Below are 25,589 nucleotides of genomic sequence, written 5' to 3'. Positions count from 1 at the left end.
GGATTTCTGAACAAAGTGTTGAATTAGTCAACAATTATTGTGTTTATGACTACTGGCATGTAAATGACTGCAAACAGCCAAGACATCTGGTCAAGCTCACACCTGAAGCTGGTCAGAAATTTTCAAATTCAAGAGCAACTCAAGCAACATGAAGAGCAGCATAAGGTTTTCTGTTTATTGTCTCAAATTTTTCCATACTAAGAGATCTTTTTTATGCTACTAGCCTTAATAAGTCATTGTTTCGAAGACAAAGGCTGTGTTCTTTCCTTTGCTTTCACAGATTCCCCACCAAAAATGCTTCTGCAAGTCAAACTGTTTTGTTCACCAGTATAATGCTACTTTAACCATTGTTTTGTAACCAATGGTAAATGTGTCAATGATTCTGTTAGAGATGCAAAAAGGAATGTAATCCAACTCGCTCCTCCTGTTGTACTGAATCTGCAGTATTAACATGAGTGAACAGATGCAAAAGCTTCTGTCATTAAAGTTTGCAGATATGACTGAATACACTAAGGGAGAGTTACTTGAATTGCATTAGATCAGATCTTCACTTTAAACTCCAGGGTCAACAACAAAGCTAATTCAGCATATCATAATTTCTCTGGCAAAAACTTGGGAGAGGTGCTCTCACACAAGTGGGTTTCAGACAATTCAGAAAGTTGTAAATTGTAAGCACGTTGAACTACATCTGAAAATAAAAAGAAAACCTTGCTATTATGTGCTCAGAAAAAATTATTCTAAACTAGAGTTAAGATATCCATTCTGCTGAAGTAAAATGTCAGATTCATTTGGAATGGATGCCATAGACAGGAGCTCACCATAATCTGGCCTCAAGGTTACAAACATTAACTTTGGGAAGAATTGTGGATCATACAGGGCCTTCCCTTTTCAAGTAGTGACTATTAGGGTAAGTAGTTGTTCATAAAATTCTGAGGGTTGACAGTGGTCTGCTGGCCAAAGAAGTTTGCAAACCACTGGTCTATACTGTAAGCTGAACAACTGCAGCTTCAAAGCTTACAAAGGAGCCTGAAAAGCATACCTGTCTTCCCAAAAATCTAGGACAGCAATGAATCTTAAAAGTACCTTAAGGCTGGAAGCTACTGGTGTAATGGGCTGACACGCTCTCAATATAAACATGCATAGCCCCTGTTCATGTCTTCTGTTACTTCCCCATAACTAAAAGCATCACATCCATTTTCTTGGCTTGGTCAGTATATTTTTATATTGTACTTGCCTTTCCTTTTGGGATTTTTCCTGATATTTCTTTTCCACTTGCCATCAGGGCTCCCATGATCACTGAATAAGCTATCACACTATAAAGAAAAAAAAAAAGACAACAAATCTCTTTCAATTTATATTATTCTTTTTGTTTAGGATGGTACATTATGCAAACAAAATTCAATTCATTACTTCTTCATTACAGAAACATGTTTCATTAAAGATGAAAAGGGCACCTGTTAGAGGTAGAAGTATATGGACATCTGTCAACCTTGGAAAAAAAAATCAGCTTTCATATCTGTAGGTGGGGGGTAGTGGTGATATTTTTATTTGCCTTCTGACTTTGCACAGGGCTGAATCCATGATTCTGCAGATGAAAGCTGTTGAGGAACACTGCTCCTGAAGATCTCAGTATCATGATTCCAAGCCCATGGAGTTCTTAACATGCTGCAGGGCTAAAACTGGAAAATGAACTCTCGTTCTAGAGAATCACAGAAAACTAGGGCTGGAAGGGACCTCAGGAGGTCATCTACTCCAGCCTCCTGATCAAGGCATGATTGCCCCTAACTAAACCATCCCAGTCAAGTGTTCGTCTAAACTGCTGTTAAAAGTGTTGAAGGATAGTGATTTCACAATCTCTCTGGGTAACCTGTTCCAGTGCTTAACCACCCTCAGAGTGATATAATTCTCCCCAGTATCTAATCTAAATTTCCCTTGCTACAATTAAGTTCACTGCTCCTCATCCCATCCCCTGCTATCAAACAGAACAGTCTATTTCCATAAATTCAGATGTGGCCTTGCAGAGCTTATGAACATCACAGCAGACCAGGAAGCTGCCCTCTTCCCCCCCCCGCTTTTTTTTAAAACTTGTTTTGTGTTCAATATTTTCAGTTTCAAAATTTGGTAAACATAGGTTCAGTTAATTTGTACTGTAAGAGTTAAGCAAAATGTGGCCACAGAAATGGAAATACCTTGACTGGAGATATGAGCAGCCTTGAATTAACCTGGAGCTTCAGTTAAATGAAGGCATAAATTAAGGAAAATGTATTTTATAGAGTCAGAAAATGAAACATGTCTGCAATAACTACTAAGGGGTATTTGCTTTTACCAGTAGTATGGTAAATTATGCTGCATGCATCTAAAACAGTGTTTCTCAACCTTTTCATATGCAAGGTATCCCTCAATAAACTCAAGGCACCCCTCAGAAAGAGCCAGCTCTTAAGTTTTCACTGACTGCAGAAAAAAACAGAGCAATTTTTCTTTTGCAAAGAACTCAGAAAGACCACAACAAATCAGAATGTTTTTTAACACAATGGCTTCTTCCTATTTGAAATCTCTGGGTTTATCTTGTAAATCTTGGTTGCATATGTCCTGGAACTAACATTGTCTAGCACCCTTGAAAAAAAATCTCATGGCACCCTAGGATGCCACAGCACCCTGAGTGAGAATCACTGATCTAAAAGATACCTTTACATGTACCCTTGGAAACCTTATCTCAAGTGATATAGAGTGGCATGCTGTGAGCAGCAAAATATACTAAACAGCCCAATTTTAACCAGTGATCCAAAGTTTATGAAGATGGACCATTCATTACTGTTCCTGGTGTGTATACATTTTAAAATCTATCTACATATAAACATTTAAACAGGGTAAATGAGTTTTGACCACCAGGATGGTAAAGAGGGACACACCCTAGACTAGTCATGATATAGATCATACGGGTTTTAACAAACTGTCCAAAGAGTAAACACTACACAGTAAAAGCTGTTATCCAGCATCTCCCTGGAATGGGGGAAGCTGGATAACAAAATATGCCGGTTAATTGAGCGGCCTGAACAAGTGACTTTGCCTGTTTGGGCCACTGCTTCTCCCGCCATGTCTGGGGCATCGCTGCCCCTCCTATGGGCCCTGCGGGCCCCACAGGACAGGGAGACAGGCCCCGTGCAGCCTGTTATGCCCCAGAGCTGTAGGGGCTCTGAGAAACCGGAAGTGCCATGGTGGGCACTTCCAGTTTCACTTTACCTTACAAGACGGCATACCGGTTAATAGAGCATGCTGGCTTGTAAGGTGCCAGTTAACGGAACTTTTACTGTATTAACATTTTGATAGACAATGCAATTAGACATTAGAGATATGGATAATTTATATACACCAAGAATAATTTATATGCACTAAGAAAATCACTCACCTGGATCCTCTTGAGAGTGGCATTAAGTTATAGAAGTAATAAACTAAAGACAGGATTAGATTGCACACAGCATCTGTCTCCTAGGTAAAACAAACGGAAGTGTAATACTTTAGTGTAAAGATAATAATATTCAGAAACCTCTATAAGCATATAAACCTCTATAACCTCTTAATATGCTTTATAAAACCTTGTACATTAAATAATGATCCAATATTCAACCACAATTTTTCCCCCTACAATAGAAAAATTATCTTAGCCATCCTCAATAGGAAAATCTCAAATAACTAAATATGCCAGGTTAAATTAGAGTTTGATACACAAATTTATAAGTAAATATTTTTCCTTCCCCCCACCCCGCCCTGCAGAATTAGGGTGAAATACTATCTACAGTATTTCAAAAGAACCCGAAATCTAAAAAGTACAGAAGTTTAAGAACACTCTGGTACCCAGGTAGAAAACAAGCAACTAGCACTGTGTGAAGCTTTGGTAGCCGAATTGATTTGGAGGAGATTCAGCCTGATTTGGGGATTGAATCTTTAAATTTGGATCTAATCGGGAGACCAAGTAAAAGTTCCAAATCAGTTCAGAAAGGCTTTGGAAAAGATTCAGCCAATTCAGAGATTCGGCCATAGACTAAACAGGCAGCTGAAAGCTGCCTCCAGCTGGTAAGTTTGCTAGAGTTGGGGTATGGGGGAGGGAAGGGACATGGGGGAATGGAAGGACAGGCTGGGACAAGCTGCCCAGCCAGGATGGAGGGCACACTACGCGGGGTGGGGGGCAGGGGAGTGCAGGATGTGGGTGTGGCAGCAGAGGCTCTGCCCTGCTGCTGCTTGCCCAGCTGGGGGGGAGGGCAGAATATGGGCACATCTCACTCTAGGCACAAGGGGACAAGCGGCAGCAGGGCACAGCCCCTGCTCCCAGCACTGCTGCGCCTGTATTCCACACCCTTCCATGCCAGCTGGCAAGTGGTGGCAGGGCAAAGCTAATGTGGGCATAGTAGCACTGGGAGCGGGGACTATGCCCTGCCACCACCCAGAGCACGCTGCACCTGCATTGTGCCCCCTCCCCCCCACACTGGCTGGGCAAGAAGCAGCAGGGCATAGCCCCCACAGCTCTCCCTGCCAGGGCAGAGCTAGGCACAGCCAGGGGAGCTGCTGGGGAACCCCACCATGGCTGCCCTGCCCAATCCCATTCCCCGCCCAGGTCAGCCTCCCGGTACTTTAAAAAAAAAGAAAAGAAAAGAAAAAAAAAAAGCCCATCATTCACTGGCTCTGGGGCAGTGATCAGGGGCCTCCATGGGCTCACAGCAGAGCCATGTGGGGCAGTGGGGAATCGCCCCCCTCTTCTTGATACTTGTGCAGCAGCTGCCCCATGGAGTGGGTACAGTGAGGCTCAGCAGGGTGCCATGCACTGTCTGGGAGCTGGGGTGGCTCCAGCAGTCATCTGGAGCCCAGCAGCACTCAGCCCCAGGGGCCCCAGTGTCCTGCCAAACTGCGCTGCACCCATGCCACGGGGCAGCTGCCACATGGGTGCCAGGTGGGGGGGCTCTGCCACAAGCCCTCAGAGGCCCCCAGTCACTGCTGCCAGAGCCAGTGAGTGCAGGGCTTTTTTCCCTTTTTTTTAAAGCTCTGGAGTCAACAGCTGCAGAAGTGGCAATTAGAGCCTCTGGGCGCTTGTAGCAGAGTGCAGTGTGGGGCAGCAGGGATTGCCCCCCCCCGCCTGGCACCTGTGCAACAGCTGTCACATTGCATGGGTGCAGCGTGGCTTGGCAGGGCACCAGAGAAGGTTTGGGAGCTGCCGGGGCCAGGCAGGAGAAGGGGCCAGGCAGGGCAGCCATGAGGGCTTCTCCCATGGTTACCCCCACCAAGGGAGAGGCAGGCAGAGCCAGAGGAGCTGCCCAGCTGTGCCTGCCTGGCCAATCCCAACCCACACTGAATCTTCCAAAACTGATTCGGCTGAATCAATGCAGGATGGTGATCCCAATTGAATCACTGTCCTCCGAATTGGTCGAATCCTAATTGAATATTTCCCTATTTGTGCAGGCCTTCAAGCAACCTGGAAATAAATTCTATTGCTTTGCAGGTTATGCCAATTCTCATTTTACAATTGGCTTCCACAAATCAGTCAATATTATTAAATAGTGCTTATGAAAGCAATGAACTTCAGGGGTTGAAAACCAAGGTAAAATGATTATTTTTTTTATGATGGAGCACTTCATACTGTGTGCATCTCTGACATCTTACTAATACTGCATTAAGGCAGATCAACTTTTTAGATTACTTTAAAACCATGGAAACCTTTCATTTAATTTATTATAACTAGTTGTGTTTAAACCAGAAGTATATTACTTATTTAGGAACTGTGCCAGAAAAGCAATCTGTCTGCAGAAGAGTTATTAGAATTTATTTTGACAAAGACCTTTAAAAAGGAAATAAAGGCATTAATACTGAATTCCATAAAAGAATTAATCATCTACATAAAAAAAACCTTACCCCAAGCTCTGTAGATAGAATTAGTACTTTTCCTTTAGCTGTCAGATCCTTATATAGTGCATCTATTTCTGCGTGATACAGTTGTGTCCTTTCTTCTGTTGTCTGAGTTTCCACTGAAAACAATACGTTCCCAACTCTAAACACATATATTAAACACAAAGAGAACATATATCAAACTCTTGAAATTTGTTCAATCAAACCACAGAAAGACTAATATTCTCTCTCACTACTTCAACTCTTTGCCAAGGATTCTTCTGGAATTAGGAGAACAAATGGGCAGCACACCCAAATGAGCAAGCTACAGTAGGCTAAAACAACAGAACTTCATCAGTAGTTTTCTGTTTCAGCACTAGAATTCGCAGCGTGATTTTATTCTGTTAATTTACACTACAAAAATCAAATTGTCCTGATACTGCTAATTACTACAAACAGCACAGAGAATCACTTCTAGATTCAGTGGGGTTAAATCACTGCAAACGATCTAGCCTACATTGGAAATATTATCTGTGTTCCTTCCTTGTCTCCCCAGTACAAAAAACAGGAATCAAAATATCTCAAAACAGGTACGAAAGTATATTTAGAAGAGATCATGGTAAAGCTTTTCTTCACCCAATGAAAATTAGAAAAGATCCTAATCATGCATATGTAAATTCATAATTAGAGCAAAAAACTAATTTCTGCTGCAATTTCATTGTCAAGGAACATTTCACTGTTGGCAATTAAAACCATAAAAAGTACGCGATTTTAAAGCAAACTTACTTATCTCCTGTTATTGTAATTGTGAATCCATCATATTCTTTCCCTGGATCTTTAAGGCTGGAGACTTTTGTGTTGACAGTAAAGCCATCTCTCGTTTTACTGTTAAACTGCTTTCAAGAAAAGAAAGAACTATTAGAATCAAATTCATGGAAAAAGTAGGGCTGGAAGGGACTTCAGGAAGTAAACTAGACTCCAACCCTGTTCAAGGAAGAATCATCTTTGTCTAAGCCAGGTGTTCCCAACGTTTATGCGCCCAAGGGCACATTCGAATTTAAAAGAAAAAGCAGCAGGCACCAACATGAACATTAAAGTATTTAGATCAATAGATATTAAAGTATTTAGATCAATCCAATCAATCCTACGCAGGCTCCTAAATAAACCTTGGGGGGTGCCATGGTGTCTGTGGGCACTGCTGGTCTAAGGCATCTTGGCCAAGTATTTGTCTAATCTGCTCTTAAAAACTTCAAATGGATGCAAAAGTCCACAATCTCTATGTAATCTGTCCCAGTATGAAATCACCTTTATAGTGAGAAAGTTCTTTCTAATATCCAACCTAAATTTCCCTTGCTGCAATTTAAGATCATTGCTTTTTGTCCTGTCCCCTGCAGCCACAGAGAATAATTTATCTCCATCCCCTTTATAAATACCTTCAAATACCTGAAGGATTATTATTGAAGACTTTTATGAAATCTTGTACTCTTCTTCACACTAAATAATCCCCTTTCTTTCAGCCTTTCCTCATATGCCCTATTTTCCAGACCTAATCATTTTTGTTGCTCTGACCTGAACTCATTTGTTCACATCTTTCTTGAAATGAAGTGCCCAAAACTGGACAGAGTACTCCAGGTGAGGTCTCACAAGGGCTGAATAGAGTGGAAGGATCACCTTTCACTTGCAAGAGAAACTCATATTTATTAAGCTCAGTATGTTATTAGTAGCATTAGAGTGATGTGGCTGCCATGATGGTCCAGGGAAATTGTGAGGGGCAGGATTTCTGCAGGTGATATCTTTTATTGGAGCAACTGCCTGGCTGTAATAAAGTTCGACAAGCTTTCACATGCAAGGCATTCTTCAAAAGCCTGTCTAACTTCATCCCAATCATGCAGCTGGTCAAATAAAAGGTATCAACTACAAAAATCTTTGCCTTTTGCAGAAGGCCATTAGCCTTTTTTTGCAGCAAGAGCACACTGTTGGTTTCTATTCACTTTATGGGCCGCTAACCTAGTCTTTTTCAGCAGTACTACAACCTAGTCAGTTATTCTCCAATCTGATGGAACAATCACATGCACAAATACAAAGTGCAGGATTTGGCATTTTTCCTTATTTCACCTGAATTTCACCTGATTAAATTCCACTTCATTTCATTAGTATCATTCTGAATCATAATCCTATCCCTGCAGAGTGTCTACAACTCCATCCAGCTTGGCTTTAGCTGCACATTTGACAAGGGTACACGCAATTCCATCCTCGATATCAATTAATGAAGATACCAAACAGTATGAGACCCAGGACAGACCAATGAAAATCCTTCTTGTTATCTCCTCTCATTTAGACATCAAACCATTGTAACTATTCTTTGAGCGTGGTGATCCCACTAGTTGTGTATCTATCTTATAGTACTTTCATCTAGACTATATTTTGTTAGATTGCTATTATATAGTGAATGCAGAAGGATAGGCATATTATCCATTGTTCCGTAACAGTAGGTTTTGGCTGAGAGATTTAACAAGAAACACCAAGAGCAGCTATGTTTTCTCCTAAATGAGAAAGAGTGATGAATAATTCATCACTCACTTTCACAAAGACATCTTTGCTTTCTTTTCTTACCATATAAATATCTTAAAATGTTAATGAAAGAAGCTGCAGTTCCATTTTATGGCTGCATGCTTAATATATGACAGGACTGTCTATAAAAACAAAAAAAAGCTAGTAGATAAGAGAAGCCAGAACTATTCAGATGACAACAGATTTCTCCCAACTCCATTATGATCCCAACCATTTGGCTTGTTAATGTGAGTGCAGAAGTTTTAAAGGCTGCATTTTATGTTTATACTTAGCAAGTATGTTAGCCTAAATTGGATTACAGAACATAGTTCTCAACAATTCCCTAGCTGAAACCTAATTACATTCAATAACCTTTTGCATATTTTATCCTCACCAGGCAGCAGTGCAAGGGGAGCATACAGCTTTCAAATTGTGAAAAGCTGAAAAATTATTTAAATAAAAATTCAGATAAAAGTCATTATTAACGTGTCAGTTATAAACAGCATTCAAATAAATGCAAGTCAAGTTTCCATTTGACATACAAAATTATGCAGCTGTTTGAACAACCAGACTGCATCAGAAACAACACATTCACTTAATTTATCCATATGGCATTAATAAATATTTCATTATAGCTACTTAGTGAACCTCTTTTGCATCTCTGTATTTTAAAATTCAACTGTATGAATTATGCAGTTGTATGTGTATTAGCCAAGAGGAGTTCATTTAAAAATTTTAAAAGCTTTTTACTGAGAAACAGAATACCAATATGGCATGTACAAATTTAGAATGGCATACAGGAGATCCAAACCAGATCAAAATTAACAGGTTATGAAAACCAGGAATAAAATCTGCTGCCAATATTCAGGAACAGACCTTAGAGTTCAAGCTAAATCATTGACAGTTCACTACATATTTGGGTGCCTCTCTCTGTACTAATCTGTGCCTTTAAATCAAATTAACCATATTTTCTCAGTGCCTTTTTCTTAAGAAAGCTGTTTTTATAATATTCAATATCATAGTAATAAACACCAGGCTGTCTGATCCAACTCATATTACCTGTGGTTTCACTACCATTTTTTGTACTTCAAAAATGTGATTACTGGGTTTCCTACCTAAAAACTGAGATCACTAGGAGTCCACCTAGTGGACTCAAATCTCCCAAAACTCCATACAATCCCTAATCCATGATTTTAAAAACAAAAACAAAATGTGACATTTGCAACTCCTATTGGAACACCCTGAAGAAAAAGGATCAGGGTATGCCCTGAGAATCATGAAGCTTCTGTGAAATTTTCTGTAGGTCTAAACTAGGGCCGTCCAACTGGTGGTCTACGAGGGGTTAAACTGCAGCCTCCAGGCTCTTACCCAGCTGCCACTTTTCCCATTGCTCCGATTGCAATAGCAGACAGAGCCTATAGGCTCCCCCTCCTTCCTCTGGCTTCCACTTTCAGCTTGCCCAAGGGGGTATGATAGTACAATGCGGCGAGGTGCCTTGAAGGGAGTTGAGTGTGAACCTAGATTACACATACGTGGTGTTGGGGAAGGGGAAAGATTATGGGTGCTTGGTACAGCAGTGGGAGGAGGATGCAATTAGATGTACAGTGCAGTTGAGGGGTAGGGACGCTATGCAGTGTGAGTTGTTTACAAGGTGTGCTATCCCTGCTTGTGAAGCCTGGGGGGCATACAGCCTCAGCCTCTTAGAAGTTGAACAGCACTGGTCTAGTCCACAGAATTCAGTAAAGATATCCAAGCTACCAGAAACAATCCAGCTTTAATAAGCAGCAGAGTATATTAATCCAAACAGGTTTCTGTGCTACTGCATCCAGACTGCTTTGTTTAGCGACAGCTCAGGCACCTCTATACAAGTGATTCTCAATCAGGGGACCATGTATAGCCTTTGAAGAGTGCTGCTGGGAGAGAGGAGATAAGCACAGGCTCCAATAAGGAAATAAATGCAGCCTCTTCCCTTCTGGCTACTCTTTCTCCTTGCTGTACCCTTTCCAAGCAGGTAAGCACAATAATAAATAAATTTGTTTCTGAAATGAGGTGCTGCTCAATTCATAAAAATAATGGCGGAATATCTCAAGTCTAAAAAGGATGAGAACCACTACCCTATACAATGCCACTATATTTGACCAGTCTGAATTGCCCTACTTTGGATTAGAAGGAATAGTTCTTCCCAAATTTTATTCCAGTCTGAACTCTGTTTGTTTTTTTTTTAATTTCTTGCTGCTGTATAGCCAAAAGCTGAAATCCTTACCTCTCTTCCTAAGTTAGAAATACTTACAAAATCTTAGAACTCAACCATTAACTGGAAGGACCAAATTGTTCCTAGAGTTGAGCACTTTGTGCCATATAATCCAAGACCTTTTGGAGCCTGCCTTCAAGGGTGCTCAAAACTGTTTGGAGATTTCTGTGATTCTGGCACTCTTCCATTAAAGCAGAAAGCAAACCACTGTTTCATTTCAGACTAGTTATCAGTCATTAAGGGGTGATTACTTGTGCTTATCACTGCTCTAGACAGCATGCAAACCAGTGACCCTGAGGTGCTTTGTTTGATTTTTTTTTTCCAGTGTTCATGCTCCCAAACCTACAGACAGTAATTTTCAGTTTGTTCACTTATCGTTGTACAGTAAGCCAGGTTTTTTTTTAGCTTCTAAATAACAAAACCTCATATAAGCTTAACTGTGCAGATTTGCAGATCTGATCGGTTTACTAATTCTTTAGAATATAAATCACAGCTTCTCTAGTTATTCATTAGGCATTCAGTTCTCATTTTCACTTACATTCTCTCACTCATCAGCTGAAAGCTGTTGAAAACATTACCTTCATTATGGGAAGAAGATCTTCTACTTTATGTACCTTTTCCAAGGCTTCTCGAATTTCTAATACTCCTTTGGGATTATTAGCACTGAAAAAAGGAGGCAACAATTTCAACACAAACACAACAACCAAATAATTTAGCATTTTTTGCAGTATCTACCTACTTTCAAAGTAATTAATAATTTCTGAAGATCAGTGGAGAACTACTCCCCCATATCCTACTAACAACACATTCTCTCTGTAAAATGGGAATAATATCAATCCCTACAAGAATAGATCAGAAGGGTGGATAATTATAATTCACTATTTTTCCTCTCAGTGGCAATTAACAGGTTTCTCCCATTAGTAAGAGGACTCAGGTATAGCTAAAATTGAAACTAAAAAATATCCCTCAGACATTTTGGAATAATCTCTATATGACAAGCATGACAGATTCAATTGATATTAATAAGGTAAAAATTAAATTATTTACCCATGGTAAACAAGGATCCTGTCTTTGATAAAATGAAGAATTTTTTCAAAATATTCTAGATATCTCATGTTAATGACCTGTCCCCTGTTGGTAAAAGATAAAAAACATTTTAAAAATGTATCTTATAAAAATGACAGAATAGTATACTATAAAACTAGCTTTTATATATGGTACATAAAAAGCATTATTTCTACACACTGGTGCAAGGAAAACTAGAAGAAGCATAATCAAAGGTTTGTCTGCATAGGAAAATTCCCCATTCATTTTTAACATAGAACCTGCAAAATTTTCAGTCTTACTGTACTTGCTAGATTTCATAAGTTTACATTGCATGTGCTTTACCTTACTATTGCCGGCATTTTTGTGCAGTAATACGTATACAATTATAACATGTAGTAATGTGTACAACCTGTACACATATTAGTAATATGTAGTAATGTGTACAACATTACAACATGTACAATATGTACTTCTGCATTTAGAAGTAAGTTGTTCTTATGCAATTATTTACACGGGAAAGATAAAGCAGAAATCCTACTTTAACAGAATTACTCTGAATGCTGGCATGATATTATAATTTTCTTTTAAACAAACTACCATATTTACCCCAATAGAAGATGACTCTGATTATAAGATGACCTGCCATTAGTTAGGTTCTATATACGGAAAAATTTATAAATTTGTTAAATTTGCCAAGTATAGAAGCTAATTATTGGAAGTCTGCCTTGAATCTGTACCTCCTCCCCCCCAGCTGCTACAGCAGGGAAAATAAATCCGGATCATTAGACAGCTGCTTTCTTCTTCGCTTCCCCCACCTTTTTCCCCTGACTCCACTCTCCATACTGTCACACCCTGCTCTCCCTGAGCACACAGAAGTGAGGAGCAAACTTGAAAACAATAACCTAGAAATTAAACATGGCTATAGCAACTTGCATATAGTGACTATACAGTTAGTTCAACCAGGATTGATGCACATTACCTTTTTTTGAAAATGATACACATTTGAGCACAGGTATTCCATAAGCACACTTCTGAGGAACATTTTAGCACTTACTTACACAGCATACAAACTATGCATATTAATCCAAAACCAAAAGGCTCATGATTTACCATGCAGTTCATTGGGCTGGTCCCCACAAGTCAGCAGCATTTGAGGTCTTGGTAACCCCATAGCTCACTGTGTGTATACTCCAGATACCCCCCACAAAGGATCCATGTGCTTATTAGACCCTTGCTTATGACTGGAACTGGTGTTCTTGTCATAAGTCTTGGGAGGCTCCAAATATTTATATGTAGATGAGGAACAGGGCAACATGGTCCAGCTCTACTCCATGGAGGGTAAGGCCACACTAATATGGGCCAGGCTGACAGAATGGGCTACAGACAGCTTCTGAATGCACTGTGTATGGCCTGGTTTGGTGATATTTGCTAGATATTCTGGAGAAAAAAAAAACAGGACTCATTGGAAATGGAAAAGGCAGAATATGAAAAAGAAAAGCTCAGCTCTGGGAGTGAAGAGGAAGTCAAAACTTCAGTGTATTCAGTGTCGTGGCTCACCATTACTTGAAAAAGAGTCGATGCTGAGGGAGACTGAGAGCTATGGACACTACCATTCAACTGGGCTGCACATTACCCTACCCTTGGGATAGGTTTCCATCAGCCTTTTTGGCTACAATCATAGCTCCTAGCAGCCTGTGCTGTGGAGCCCAGGAACCACCCGAAGCTACCAACCTACCTCTCCAGGACAACCCAGAGCCAGAGAGCCTGTCCTTTCACAGAGGCTGCCCACACCTGGGCAGGCCATCTGAACAGAGGAGCTCACCAACACCACCACATTCGAGACTTTTGAGGCTTAGGTGGTCCAGCTCACCAAAGAGCTGTCAGAAGCTGCCAGACCCAGGCAACCCTCTGGAAACAGCAGCCAGGCCAGCACAACACCAGCACAAGCCTAGAAGACATCCTGAGCATCAGTGCTAAGACCTGGAAGCAGTGTCTAAGATCTAGAAGCTGTAGCAGTCCAACCGCTCCAAGGAGATGTGAGAGATCATGGATGGACCCTCTGCATTCTGCCAGATACCCCAGGAGACCCCATTCAACTACTTCAATGGCATCTTCAACCCCCAGGTGGAAGCAGCCACCCTGTGCCCTGCATCTGTTGGACCCCTGACCCCCATTGGCTCCATAGAGGGGTTCAGAGCAGCCTTCACTCCAAAGGAAGTGGAGGCCCACCTGAGCAGGACCAGAGACACCACACCCGGCAAAGACAACATCAGGTACAGCCTGCTAAAGGAGGTCCCAGGCTGCTTCATCCTGATGCTGTTCTTCAACCAGTGCAGGGAGTTCTGCTGCATGCCCAGTCCCCTGAAGAAAGCGATCAGTGTTAATACACAAGAAAGGTAAACCAAATACCCAGGCAACTGGAGGCCCATCACCCGGTGCTCCACTCTACAAACTCCATGCCAACTGCTTGGCAGCTCAGATCATCGACTGGGCAGTGACCAAGCAAGCCATCAGCCTGAGCCAGAAAGGCTTTCTTTCCAATGAAGGCTGCTCCAAACACAACTTTGCACTCCAGATGACACTGGATGATGCCCGGAGAGCCAGAAGGCCATGCGCAGTGGCATGGCTGGGTATCTCCAATGCCTTTAGCTCCATGTCCCAGTGCCACAACTTTCACACCCTCTGAGAGCTTGGGATGCCGGTCAGTACCATCAACCTGGTGTGGGAGCTCTACAATGGTTGCACCACTACCATCCAGTCATCAGAGGGCAAGGTGTACAACATCTCCATCTGGTCTGGTGTGAAGAAGTCTCAACTTCTATCAGTGGAAGCTGAGTATTCTGGGCTACATGGAAAAACCTGGTCCTCCTCACCAGCAACATCAAGCAGCTACAGAGGATGCTGGACATCAGCTCCGAGACATATAAGTGGATGAGGCTCCGTCTCAACACTGCCAAGTGCACCTCTTGGCACACTGACTGCAGGAAGAACAACACTATCCTGGATTCCAGCCTCACCATCCAGGGCAAGCAGATACGGCACTTGAGAGACAGAGAGACCTATATCCACCTGGGAATGCCCACCAGACACTAGGCAAAGCAGATGCTGGAAGAGAACATTTGTGGGATTGTACAGGATGCCCACAAGTTGGACTTGTCCCTGCTGTCTCCCTGACAGAAGATAGATGTGTTGAACACTTCTCTCATACCCCGCATTGCGTTCATCCTGAGGGGCTCAGCAGTCCCCAAGGCCCCCCTCAAGAATGAGGATGCTGAGGTCTGGCAGCTGCTCAAGAAATAGGTGCACCGGCTGCTTCTGGAGCAACCATCCTGCCCCAGGCTGCGAGAGCCAGCTGTGCCCAGATATCACTGTGACCAATGAGGACAGCAAGTGCATAATGATGGTAGATGTCACCATCCCATTTGAGAACCAGCAGCAAGATTTTGTTAATGCCTGCAAGCAGAAATAAGAAAAATACCAGCTGCTGATGGACACTCTGAGAAGCTAGGGATATGATGAGACAGTTGAGGTGCTGATCACTGGGGCACTCACAGCATGGGACCCCAGCACTGAAAGCATCCTGTGCATCTGTCGTGTATCCCACCGCTATGCCAACCTGATGCAGCACCTCATGGTATCTGACACCACCTGCTGATCCAGGGACATCTATGTGAAGCACATAACAGGACAGTGCCAGTACGTGGACCCCAACAGACTGACGACAGGAAGTGACACAGGGCGAGGGGGGGGGAACTGCCTGATTGCCCCCTTCTGCTACACCTAATGAACTCCAAGGACTTTGTTCACCCTGGACTATTCCCTGCCCTCACAATTGTATCCCACATGCTGTTATCTGGAACTGTACAAGTGTTTTTATGAACCATCTCCCAACTCGAATGTGCCATCGTTGTGCAGGGTCTCCGATATATTACTCACTGTACAAGCATTGCATTCCCCACTCTTCTTTTCCCCTTCCCACACCCTCACACCCAGACTTTGTCAGCTACAAGCTTTATATGTAACTTATTTATGTTCCCATCCCAACCCTCACCCTCTACTGTGTAGCCCCTTGCTCAGGTCTTCTGTATTTCCTTCTGCCTTGAACTGCGTTACCTGAAATTTAACATTTTCTAATAAATTAAACCTGTTCTTTTTGGCAGCAAGGGGAGGGTGTCAGGGCTGGCTCTGGCCCTCCTGGTGCCAGCCTGGTATTGCAGTACTTCCAGGCCCAGTGCCAGTTCTCTATAGAGGGAATGCCCTCCTGTTTTTTTGAAGGGACACATGCACACAGTTCCCATCAATAGCATGTTTGCCTAGGGTGGGACATGTGTTTTATAGTCATGCTCAGTGTTGACTGTATTCAATCAACTTCACAGTTGGTTTACATTGCTGAGCACATAGTGCTTTTGGCAGCAGTTTAATGACAATGTATTTAGTGAGGTCTTCTTGTATACCAGTGTAAAACGAGAGTTGTGTGTGTCCCGTCCCCCCCACCCCCCATGTTGACTGGGGCAAAATACCTCATCTTGTATTCAAGAATGTACTTGTGAACAAGTTTGCTTTAAAAGCTCCCAAGTACCCAACACACTAAACTGCAATCTTTTAAAAATAAAGGGGGTTTTTAATTGAAATTTTCCCTGATTTGGGATATCGTGAAATAGCTTAAAACACTGCAGAACAAAAAAGAGGGTCTGAGGGGTGTGCAACCTTTTTAAAAAGAAATGATTATGTAAAAGACTGTACCAAAAATTTCAACTGCCAGGAGATTTTCAGGAAACAAACAGTTACATACATTCACAAAACCCCACCTGCTTTTTAAATATTTTCTAGAAGCGTGCACTACAGTAAACATTTAATGAGTTCATAAGCAATCCTTGTAAACAAATAGGTGACTGAATACCTTTTTCCTGGAACACTGGGAATTACCCTATAAACTCTTAAAAGGTCTGTTCAGGTTATAGCTGTTTCATAATGCCTTGAAATGGAAAATTACATACCATTACTGCATTTGTAGGAGTCCTTCCTCTTCTCCCTCTCTACAAAACAAGATTTTATAAAGCAAGTGTTATAGCTATGCATAAAAGGAGGCAAAAACACTGTCAACTGCAGGATACCTATATATAGCCAGTCTCCATCCCCTTTCCATAATTAATTGGGGCCTGATTCTGGCACCCTAACTCACTGTTTAGTATCTTATTTTCCAGAGTGTAAACAGGACTGCTCTCAGAGTAAGTGACAGAACCAGATGCTTGAAAGGCAGACTAAAACCTGAATGGAATAAGACTATATAAATGCATGCATGAACAGAAAAAGCAAGGGAAAGAAGAAAGGGTGAGAGGAAGGATGATGGCAAACAACCACTAATACATAATTTGCTCTTGTTGTACGTCCCATCATCTTTCATCCTACATAAAAATGTTATGTACAACAGGCAGAAGTGTCAAGGAATTAAAATACAAACATAGGCTCTTTCAGTTGCTTAGAAAACCAAGGTATCATTTCAGTTCTGTATGATACTGGGTTTAGCTACGAACAATGATAATAAATCAAGTAGGAAACCAGTTAGCAGCTCAAGTGCTGGTGTGGCTTCAAATTTCTGCTGTAGAGGCACTGCCATCTTTTAGAAAGCCCTAAAACTCCAAGAGGTATAAATTTCAGGAGTGGATGTCTTTACATATCTATAGGAATACAGACAGTCTCCAATCTTAATGTTGCCTGAAAATGTAGGCTTTCAAGAAGGCTTTGTTTTGACAAACTGAAGTTGGATAACTTTTATCGCTATAAAATTTAACCTTTAGCCTTATAGTAACAAATGTAACATTCAAGTGTAAACTGCCTGAAAATGAATGCTTGAAAGCACCTGCAACAACAGTCCAAAATTAAAAGTCCCATTTATTGCAAAAAAAAAATTAATTAAGCTTATTTATGAATATTTTAATTAGTAACACTGTGAGCTATTTTATAGTTGATAAATGTACACCAGGGGAGGAATGGCAGAAGGCACTGCACGATAGCATCTTACAGACAAACTGGTTCAGAGAGGCATAAGCTTTCATAGGCAACAGCCTACTTGGTTAGATGCTAAGCTGGTTTCTAAAGTGCTACTCTCCCCTGCCTTCTAACATGGTTAACTACCTCTCTCTACAAGTGGAGGAGCGATTCTCATTTTGCAGATCCAGCTCATCTTTTGAGTGGCATGTCAGAATCAGATGGAGATTGTCTAGAGAGCAGAGCTTGAGAGATATCAGATTCCATTCTTCCTTCTCTTCACTTGACTCCAGATTAAAGGGCTATTCTTGGGAAGGAATTTGGCAAAGGAGAAAGCAGACCCAGACAACAATGTCTACAAAGGGTGCATCTAAACAGTATCCACACAGACTAAATGGGTATGGACTAGGTTTCGAAAATTAATGCACAGAAACTACTGATGGAGAAGCATAATAGGATATATAGACCCTTTAAAACACAGTAATTTATGCTAGGGTATAAAATTAATCCTCCTGCTAAGAAAGCACTGCTGATGGAAAGGTCTGGGCTGGCATCTTACAAAGGGACAGCTGTACAGAGCTTCATTACTAAGCATACCCTACTACAGGAATTACTAGGTACATCTGCTATATTACCTGATGAGAGAGAGCCACATGGGGAACACTGATTATCAGGAATAGCCAAGATCGTTGAACTGAAGGTCAAGAACAGAGAAATAACTCTGTAAATCAGATACTCTTTCTATCCTGCTAAAAACATGGGCAAGAGCAATTTCTTTCTTTGTACTAATGGCATAAACTGGGTTCAAGCTATCTCTCTCTCATATCAGTAAAAACCCAGGTAAAGCTATGAACTAATGGAGTTGGGACCTTGCTGCACTGTTGGTGGGAGAAAAAAGGAAGGAAAAGCACAGATGAGAGACTGATCCAGGATGTACCAGCTGGAAGCATAAACACAACACTTTCCTAAGAAGCTGGAGGCAGCTATTGCAATTGCAGAGCCAAAACAGTTTCAACAGCACTTTAACTATACCTCACAGAAAAGCCAGCATGTGCTGAGTCCAACTGAAAGAGCCCCAAAATGGCATGAGATATGAGGAAAAAGCATCATTATCCTGTGTAGAGGGAACCTGAAACATCAATTTCCACACTCTTGCAAAATACTGAAAAAGGCCTTTTCATCCTCTTATCGTCCCACATTTTCCCTTTCTTTCTGAGAAACAGAGTCAGGCATACAAGTAGCAAGACAGAGCAAAGAGTCTACACTTCCCATAGAGGATGGAAAGAGGATGGAACCTGGTTACAAACACATCTGCCCCTGTGATTGACAGTGATTTTGCCAAGTGTCTCTACTTGCCCCACAGCTTCCTTGGAGGTGGAGCAGTACAGCTTGCCATATGAAGTCTTATAGTGTGGGAGAAGAGGGGACGTACAACAATTGAATCTGTGTGTCAAAACCTTTTTTTTCCACAGTGCACATCTTACCTTTCAATGTCTTAGGCCAGGTATTTTGATACCTATTCCTTTAAACTTTCCGCTCTGAAATATTGATAGCACCATGTAATTCTACTAATGGTTACAAAGCAGGAAGCGAAGATTTGTACACTACTGTGCCATCACTGCTGGTAGCGTCACCTTCCAGAAGTAGTGCTCATGGAATTTAAAACAACTATGGATGTGTTTTACTTTAAGTGCAAAAGGCAGGTGTTTTAATTTGGCAATAATTAAAATAAAATAGAATGAAAAATTAGCTTTTCAGGCCTAAATGTATTTCTAAAATAAAGCTATAAAACATTAAGATAACAGAGAAGAGGGAGGAAAATCATGGGTGGAATATAAACTTGGTTTTTAATGAATGAAAAAAAAAACCCAAAAATCCTATTGGAAGAGAAAAAAAAATAAAAACCTGGTCACCTTAGAAAAAGACAACAAGCAGCATACATAAGCTGAACACTGTCAGCTGTATTAGCTCAAAAGCAACCTGCATATTTTGGTCCAATTCCTAACATAAACAAGAAGATTGGACAAAGCCTTCATACCTGATTAGATTGATGTGGTTATTAAAGCCTCTACTAAGGCTTCGAGCAGGCATTTGATCTAACCAAAGCACAGGTTGGTCTGGGTCGGCTATCCTGAAAAGATAGGTAATATTTTAAATCTGGAAAGAGAGAAAGTTGTGAGAGTTTCTGAAGTACATTTTCTAAAAATGAATGTGTGGTTCTGAAAAGCTGGCTCATGCACCAATGCTTTTATGCAAAAGCTGGCTTCAGAAATGGCAAAATCAGTTGTTTCTTCCTTATGGAAGCACGTACAAACTACAAGAGGAAAAAAGAAACTCAAAAACTTCTCACAGATTTAAATTTCAAACTGTCTAGCTAATAACTTTAGCTAAACGAACGTAAAGCTACAATACATCCTGCAGTCTTTCATAGCTTGGGTTTAACTAACAGGCATCACTAATACAAACTGTGGAACAAAAGTTAAGAAAAAAACTCACTGACAATTTTAAAATACATGCTTTCCCTCACAGTTTCCACCTTGCTGTGGTATCTGAGTGCAATCATTTAGCAAGAGCTGAACAGCTGTTCAGTTCCCCCTGCTCTAACCTAAAAGCTCCAAAGTGGTGCCAGATGGCTCAAGACCGAAGTCTTCCATTTAGCCATAAAACAAGTAGAGAGCAGAAAGCAGAAATGCAAATTTCAATATTATCTCACCAACATATTTTGAAGTTTTGGAGTAGGCCTTATTACTGATCCTGATTGATAAGTTACACAATAATTCTGCACAGTCAGCCCATGCTAAAACTGTTTCTATTACTGTTAGTATACCTCCTCTGACCTTGTCCTCACCCATTTGTTTGTTTCACCTATCTGTTAGATTGTGATCAGATTGTAATAGTATGAACTCTCTTATATTGTATCTGTACGTAGCCTAGCACAACAGAGACCCAACTTGGCCAAGGTCTCTAAGTGCTATTGGATCTACATCCACCACTTCTATAAGTTATTCAGTTATCACTAATGCAAAACCTGTGACTGTTCAGTCCGTCTTAAATTCAGGCCTCTAGCCAATGAGAACTTGTACCCGTATCAAGTTAAGGGCTTGGTAGCTCTTTTAGCATTACCTTCGCCATTTCACAGCAATGTCAAACATATCTCTCCATTGCATCAGTCTGGTTTTCCCATTCATTCGAACTTTTGAGTTTGTCCATGTCCGTTGCACAGCCTGCATTACTTCTAAAGCAGCCAGCCCCATTGCTGGATGACAAAGAATACAGAACCAGTTAGTCCACTCAGACTTCCCATTTTACAGATGAGGGAACTCCACCAGAGAGGTAAGAAATATATTCAAAAGAAAAAGAAGTGTCAGTATGAATGCTAGTAGGAATACAATATAAACGCATGACTTCATGGCTTCCCATATCAGGGCAAATCACACCAGTTCTGAAAGTATTTATATATGAATATATAAGACACAGTCATTTGTAAATTTTATTTGAACAAAATGGACAGATTTATTTCAAATATTACCATAATAAAATAGTTTTATACTTGCACATTGTTTTGGTTCAATTAGCTTACTTTACTGGCAAAGCAAAAGGCATACCTCTATGTATTCGCTTATTTGGAAGAAACCCTGGTGTTTCATACTGCATCAGTGAACCTAAATGATCAGCAACACATATCAGCTCTTGAACCTCTGGCTTATAGCTTTCAAAATTCTGAAGTAGCACATCCCTTGAAGAAAAAGAAATCACAAAGTAAACATCAAGTGCCACCTGTTGAGAAGGCTCCCGAAAGAGCTTATAAACAGATTCTGCAGAGGATGTAATCAATGCCACCTGCATAGAAAAGAACAGCAGTACTAAATACAAAATAAAACTGACACAAAACCTACTATGGACCAAAGTTACATTTATAAATGCAATAAAGAATGAAATCTTGGTCCTATTGGGGTCAATGGCAAATGTGACATATCAACAAAGACAGCTTTTCACTCTCAGATTTTATCAGAACAAACCAGGAATATTAAGCATATGGCCTATAAAGCCATGTCATCTGGTCCACGGGGCTCCTAGAGAGACTTGGAATTGGCTAGGAAGCTCCAAATGATACAAGTTTCTTAGCCACTTCATGTTAAATGAAAATAAAATAAAAAAACCTGAGGCTATTCCACAGAAAGGAAAACAAGTTGTCAGGAAAATGTCTATTTATTTTGCTTGTGAATTTTTAAATCCTAATTTGATAAATCTTCAGTCAGTGACCAATTCTGGAGAATGCTGTCTAAATTAGAGACTCCTGACAGACTTTACATCTAAAGTGCAATTAATGTATTCATGGAGCAATAAATTGTAACCTGTTACACATTCAAGCAACTTATCACCCAATAACAAGCTGTAAATATGGTGACCCAGCCACAAAGATATCACTTGTTAAGTGATGCACCTCTTTTGTATCATGCTTTAATTTCAGCATGTCGTATGTTTCCACAGGTCTCCAGCTTCACAGGGTGGGCAGCTCTCCTCCTTTTTCCCCCTTTCTGCAAGGGGACTCTTGACTCGTGCTGAATTCTGCTGCCCCAGGATAGCTCAGCAGATGTCATGACTCACTATCCCTCCTCCCTTTCCCCAACCAGTCTTCCAGGCTGCTCTTTTAAGGAGCCATTAAGCATCTTTTCCCAGAGGGGAAATAAGATGGACACAAATACTCAGCATGACGTGGCTTACTTATACACAGTAGGAATGTGCTGGGGACAAAGGAAAAGCACATACACGAAAGCACCTCACAAAGTGTCCCTGGAGATTTCAAGCCCTGTTGCTCCTCCTCTGCACAGGGCATCCTTCACCCAGGGGAGCTTAGCTACTGAACTCAGAGCTCACTTCTCATTAGCAGCACAGCTGAAGATGGTGGTGGTAGTATTGGGGAGGAGAGTAAGGGGATGACAACCTCTGCCACCAGCTCTCCTACTCCTCTTGCTGGCACGTGCTGGCAGAGCAAGTTCTCAAGGTGCTTTTTTCTCCTCTGGATAGCCTGCCTACGAATAGGCAGGTAGGTGCGTGCGTGCTGAAGGAGATGGGCGCACAGGTGGTTTTCTCTTCTATCCTGCCAGTGAGTGGACGAGGCAGACGGCATGAAACGTGCATCGCGGAGACCAACTGGCAGCTACAGGAATGGTGCTTCAAGGAGGGCTTTGGCTTCCTCAACCATGACCAGCACATCACGACGAGAGACATGCTGGGATGGGATGGGCTCCACCTTTCCCCTAAAGGTAAGCGTGTGTTCTCTTCTAGGTTGACGGACCTCCTCCGGCAGGTGTTAAACTAGGCTTATCGGGGGAAGGGGAAGATGAGGGCGGAGGAAACATCAGACTGCCAGACCAAACAGCACCCACAACTACAGCCCAGCCCAGCCCAACAAGCGAAGCGAATAAACAGGTAAGAGATAGGGGCCAGGGTAACGCTGGGACTAGGGGGTCAGTACACACATCCACAGGAGGCCTCAAATGCCTCTACACAAATGCTCGTAGTATGGGTAACAAGCAGGAGGAACTCACCCTCCTGCTGGCTGACACCAGCCCGGACATAGTGGGGATTACGGAAATGTGGTGGGACGAAACACATGATTGGGCGGTGAATGTCAAGGGCTATAGGCTGTATAGGAGGGACAGGATAGGAAAGAGAGGTGGGGGCGAGGCAGTCTATATTAAGGAGGAATACACATCCTCGTCAATTAGCAAGGAGTCAGGGGAGGGCCACTCTGAAGTGCTTTGGGTTAGAGTATAAGGCAGTCGAGGGGAAAGAGACTTAATGGTGGGAGTCTACTACAGACCTCCCAACCAGGGAGAAGAGCTTGACCAGGAATTCTTGGGTCAGCTCACAGAGGTGGTGAAGGCTAAGGATGTGGTAGTCATGGGGGACCTGAACTTCCCAGACATCTGCTGGGAGGAGCAGTCAGCCAGGTCTGACCGCTCACGTAGGTTCTTAGAGTGCAGGACCTCCATCTAACCCAGGAGCTGCACAGCCCCACCAGGGGAGATGCCTTGTTGGACCTAGTGCTGGCCACGGGTGATGACCCGGTGAGGGGGCTTCGGGTGCTCGACCACCTGGGCGACAGCGATCATCGTCTGCTGGAATTCACCATCCCGTGCAAGGTGGCAAAGGCATGCAGTAAGGCAGCGGCCCTAGATTTTAGGAGGGCAGACTTCAACCAGCTAAGGAGGATAGTTGGAGAAGCGCTGAGGTCCCGGAGGGGAGGGGAGCCAGGTGTCCAAGGAGAGTGGTCGCTCCTTAAGGAGACGATCCTCCAAGCCCAAAGGAAGATAATCCCAACAAGGATCAAAGGGAGCAAGAAAGCACACAAGCCTCCATGGCTTACCAAAAGCATCCGGGAATGTCTCCTTGCTAAAAAGGAGGCTTACACCCAATGGAAAGAAGGGGTCATCACCACAGAAGACTATTCTGCAGTTGCTCAGGAATGTAGGGTGGTAGTTAGGAAGGCCAAGGCAGAGATGGAACTGGAACTAGCTTCCCAGATTAAGGACAATAAGAAGTCCTTTTTTAAATACATAGGGGGTAAAAAGAAGGTCCTGGGTAATGTGGGGCCCTTGCAGGACGCGTTGGGAAATTTGGTCGTCACACCAACGACAAAGCTAACATGTTCAATGATTTCTTTGCCTCCGTCTTCCTAAGCAGGGACCAGAACAGCCACCTCCCTGCTGGGCCCCCCTCAGGCCCCCCGGGGAGGCACACCTGGGCCACGGGTTAACGAGGATTTAGTTAGGGAGCTTCTGGAGGGGTTGGACGTATTCAAGTCAGCCGGTCTGGATGATCTCCACCCTAGAGTTCTAAAGGAACTGGCCGAGGTCATTGCAAGTCCCCTGGCACGGCTTTACGAGCACTTGTGGTGCTCTGGTGAGGTACCGGAGGACTGGAAGAGGGCCAACGTGGTTCCCATCTTCAAAAAAGGCAGGAAGGAGGACCCGGGAAACTATAGGCCGGTTAGTCTTACCTCGATCCCAGGCAAGCTGTTCGAGAAAAATATTCTGGCACACATCCAGGAGGGGCCAGCAGGGGACTGCATGCTTAGGGGCAACCAACACGGGTTCATTAGTGGCAGGTCCTGTCAGACCAACCTGCTGGCCTTTTATGATCAGATCACCAGATCATTAGATGCAGGGGTCATAGTCTTCCTGGACTTCCGGAAGGCTTTCGACAGTCTCTCACCTCGTTCTCATTAAGAAACTGGGGGGCTGTGGTGTAGACACCCACACAGTCAAATGGGTCGCCAACTGGCTGGAGGGCCGCACCCAGAGGGTGGTAGTGGATGGGTCCTTCTCAACCTGGAAGGACGTGGGCAGTGGGGTTCCGCAGGGCTCGGTCCTCGGGCCCGCACTGTTCAACATCTTCATCAGTAATTTGGACGAGGGGGTAAAAAGCACCCTGTTCAAATTTGCTGATGACACTAAGATGTGGGGGGACGTGGGCACACTGGAAGGATGCAACAGGCTTCAATCAGACCTAGACAGGCGACAAGGGTGGGCGGACGAGAATAGGATGGGCTTCAACACAGACAAGTGCAAGGTGATGCACCTCAGGAGGAACAACCGGCACCATACCTACAGGCTGGGGAACTCCCCTCTTGTCAGCAAGGAGGCGGAAAGGGATCTGGGGGTTATCATTGACTCCAAGATGAACATGGGCCGGCAGTGTGGGGAGGCAGTCAGGAAGGCCAACTGCACCTTGTCATGCATCCACAGATGCATCTCAAGCCGGTCCAAAGAGGTGTTCCTCCCCCTCTATGCGACACTGGTCAGGCCGCAGTTGGAGTACTGCATCCAGTTCTGGGCGCCACACTTCAAGACGGATGTTGACAGCATGGAGAGGG

At 42.7% G+C, this 25,589-nt stretch overlaps 1 protein-coding gene across 2 annotated transcripts in view; it reads right to left on the bottom strand.

Moving 5' to 3' along the window:
- Nucleotides 1-25,589, bottom strand: part of TTC13 (tetratricopeptide repeat domain 13) — a 70,764-nt gene that overhangs the window by 6,872 nt on the left and 38,303 nt on the right. The window contains exons 13-21 of one of the 2 annotated variants that reach the window (XM_090043710.1): nt 21,313-21,443; nt 20,831-20,963; nt 19,746-19,838; nt 11,720-11,803; nt 11,251-11,335; nt 6,658-6,767; nt 5,899-6,034; nt 3,407-3,486; nt 1,235-1,313 (exon numbers count right to left, since the gene is read on the bottom strand). In XM_090043710.1, the coding sequence (XP_089899836.1) occupies nt 1,235-1,313; nt 3,407-3,486; nt 5,899-6,034; nt 6,658-6,767; nt 11,251-11,335; nt 11,720-11,803; nt 19,746-19,838; nt 20,831-20,963; nt 21,313-21,443 (931 nt within the window). The remainder of the gene's footprint in view (nt 1-1,234; nt 1,314-3,406; nt 3,487-5,898; nt 6,035-6,657; nt 6,768-11,250; nt 11,336-11,719; nt 11,804-19,745; nt 19,839-20,830; nt 20,964-21,312; nt 21,444-25,589) is intronic. The other variant, XM_090043719.1, reaches the window with a different exon arrangement.

The sequence above is a fragment of the Crocodylus siamensis genome, chromosome 1, assembly GCF_052110815.1.
Source record: "Crocodylus siamensis isolate JL-2025a chromosome 1, ASM5211081v1, whole genome shotgun sequence".
In the NCBI taxonomy this organism is placed as follows: domain Eukaryota; kingdom Metazoa; phylum Chordata; order Crocodylia; family Crocodylidae; genus Crocodylus; species Crocodylus siamensis.
Note: the sequence above shows the minus strand (reverse complement) of the source record. Positions and strands in the feature narration are given on the sequence as shown.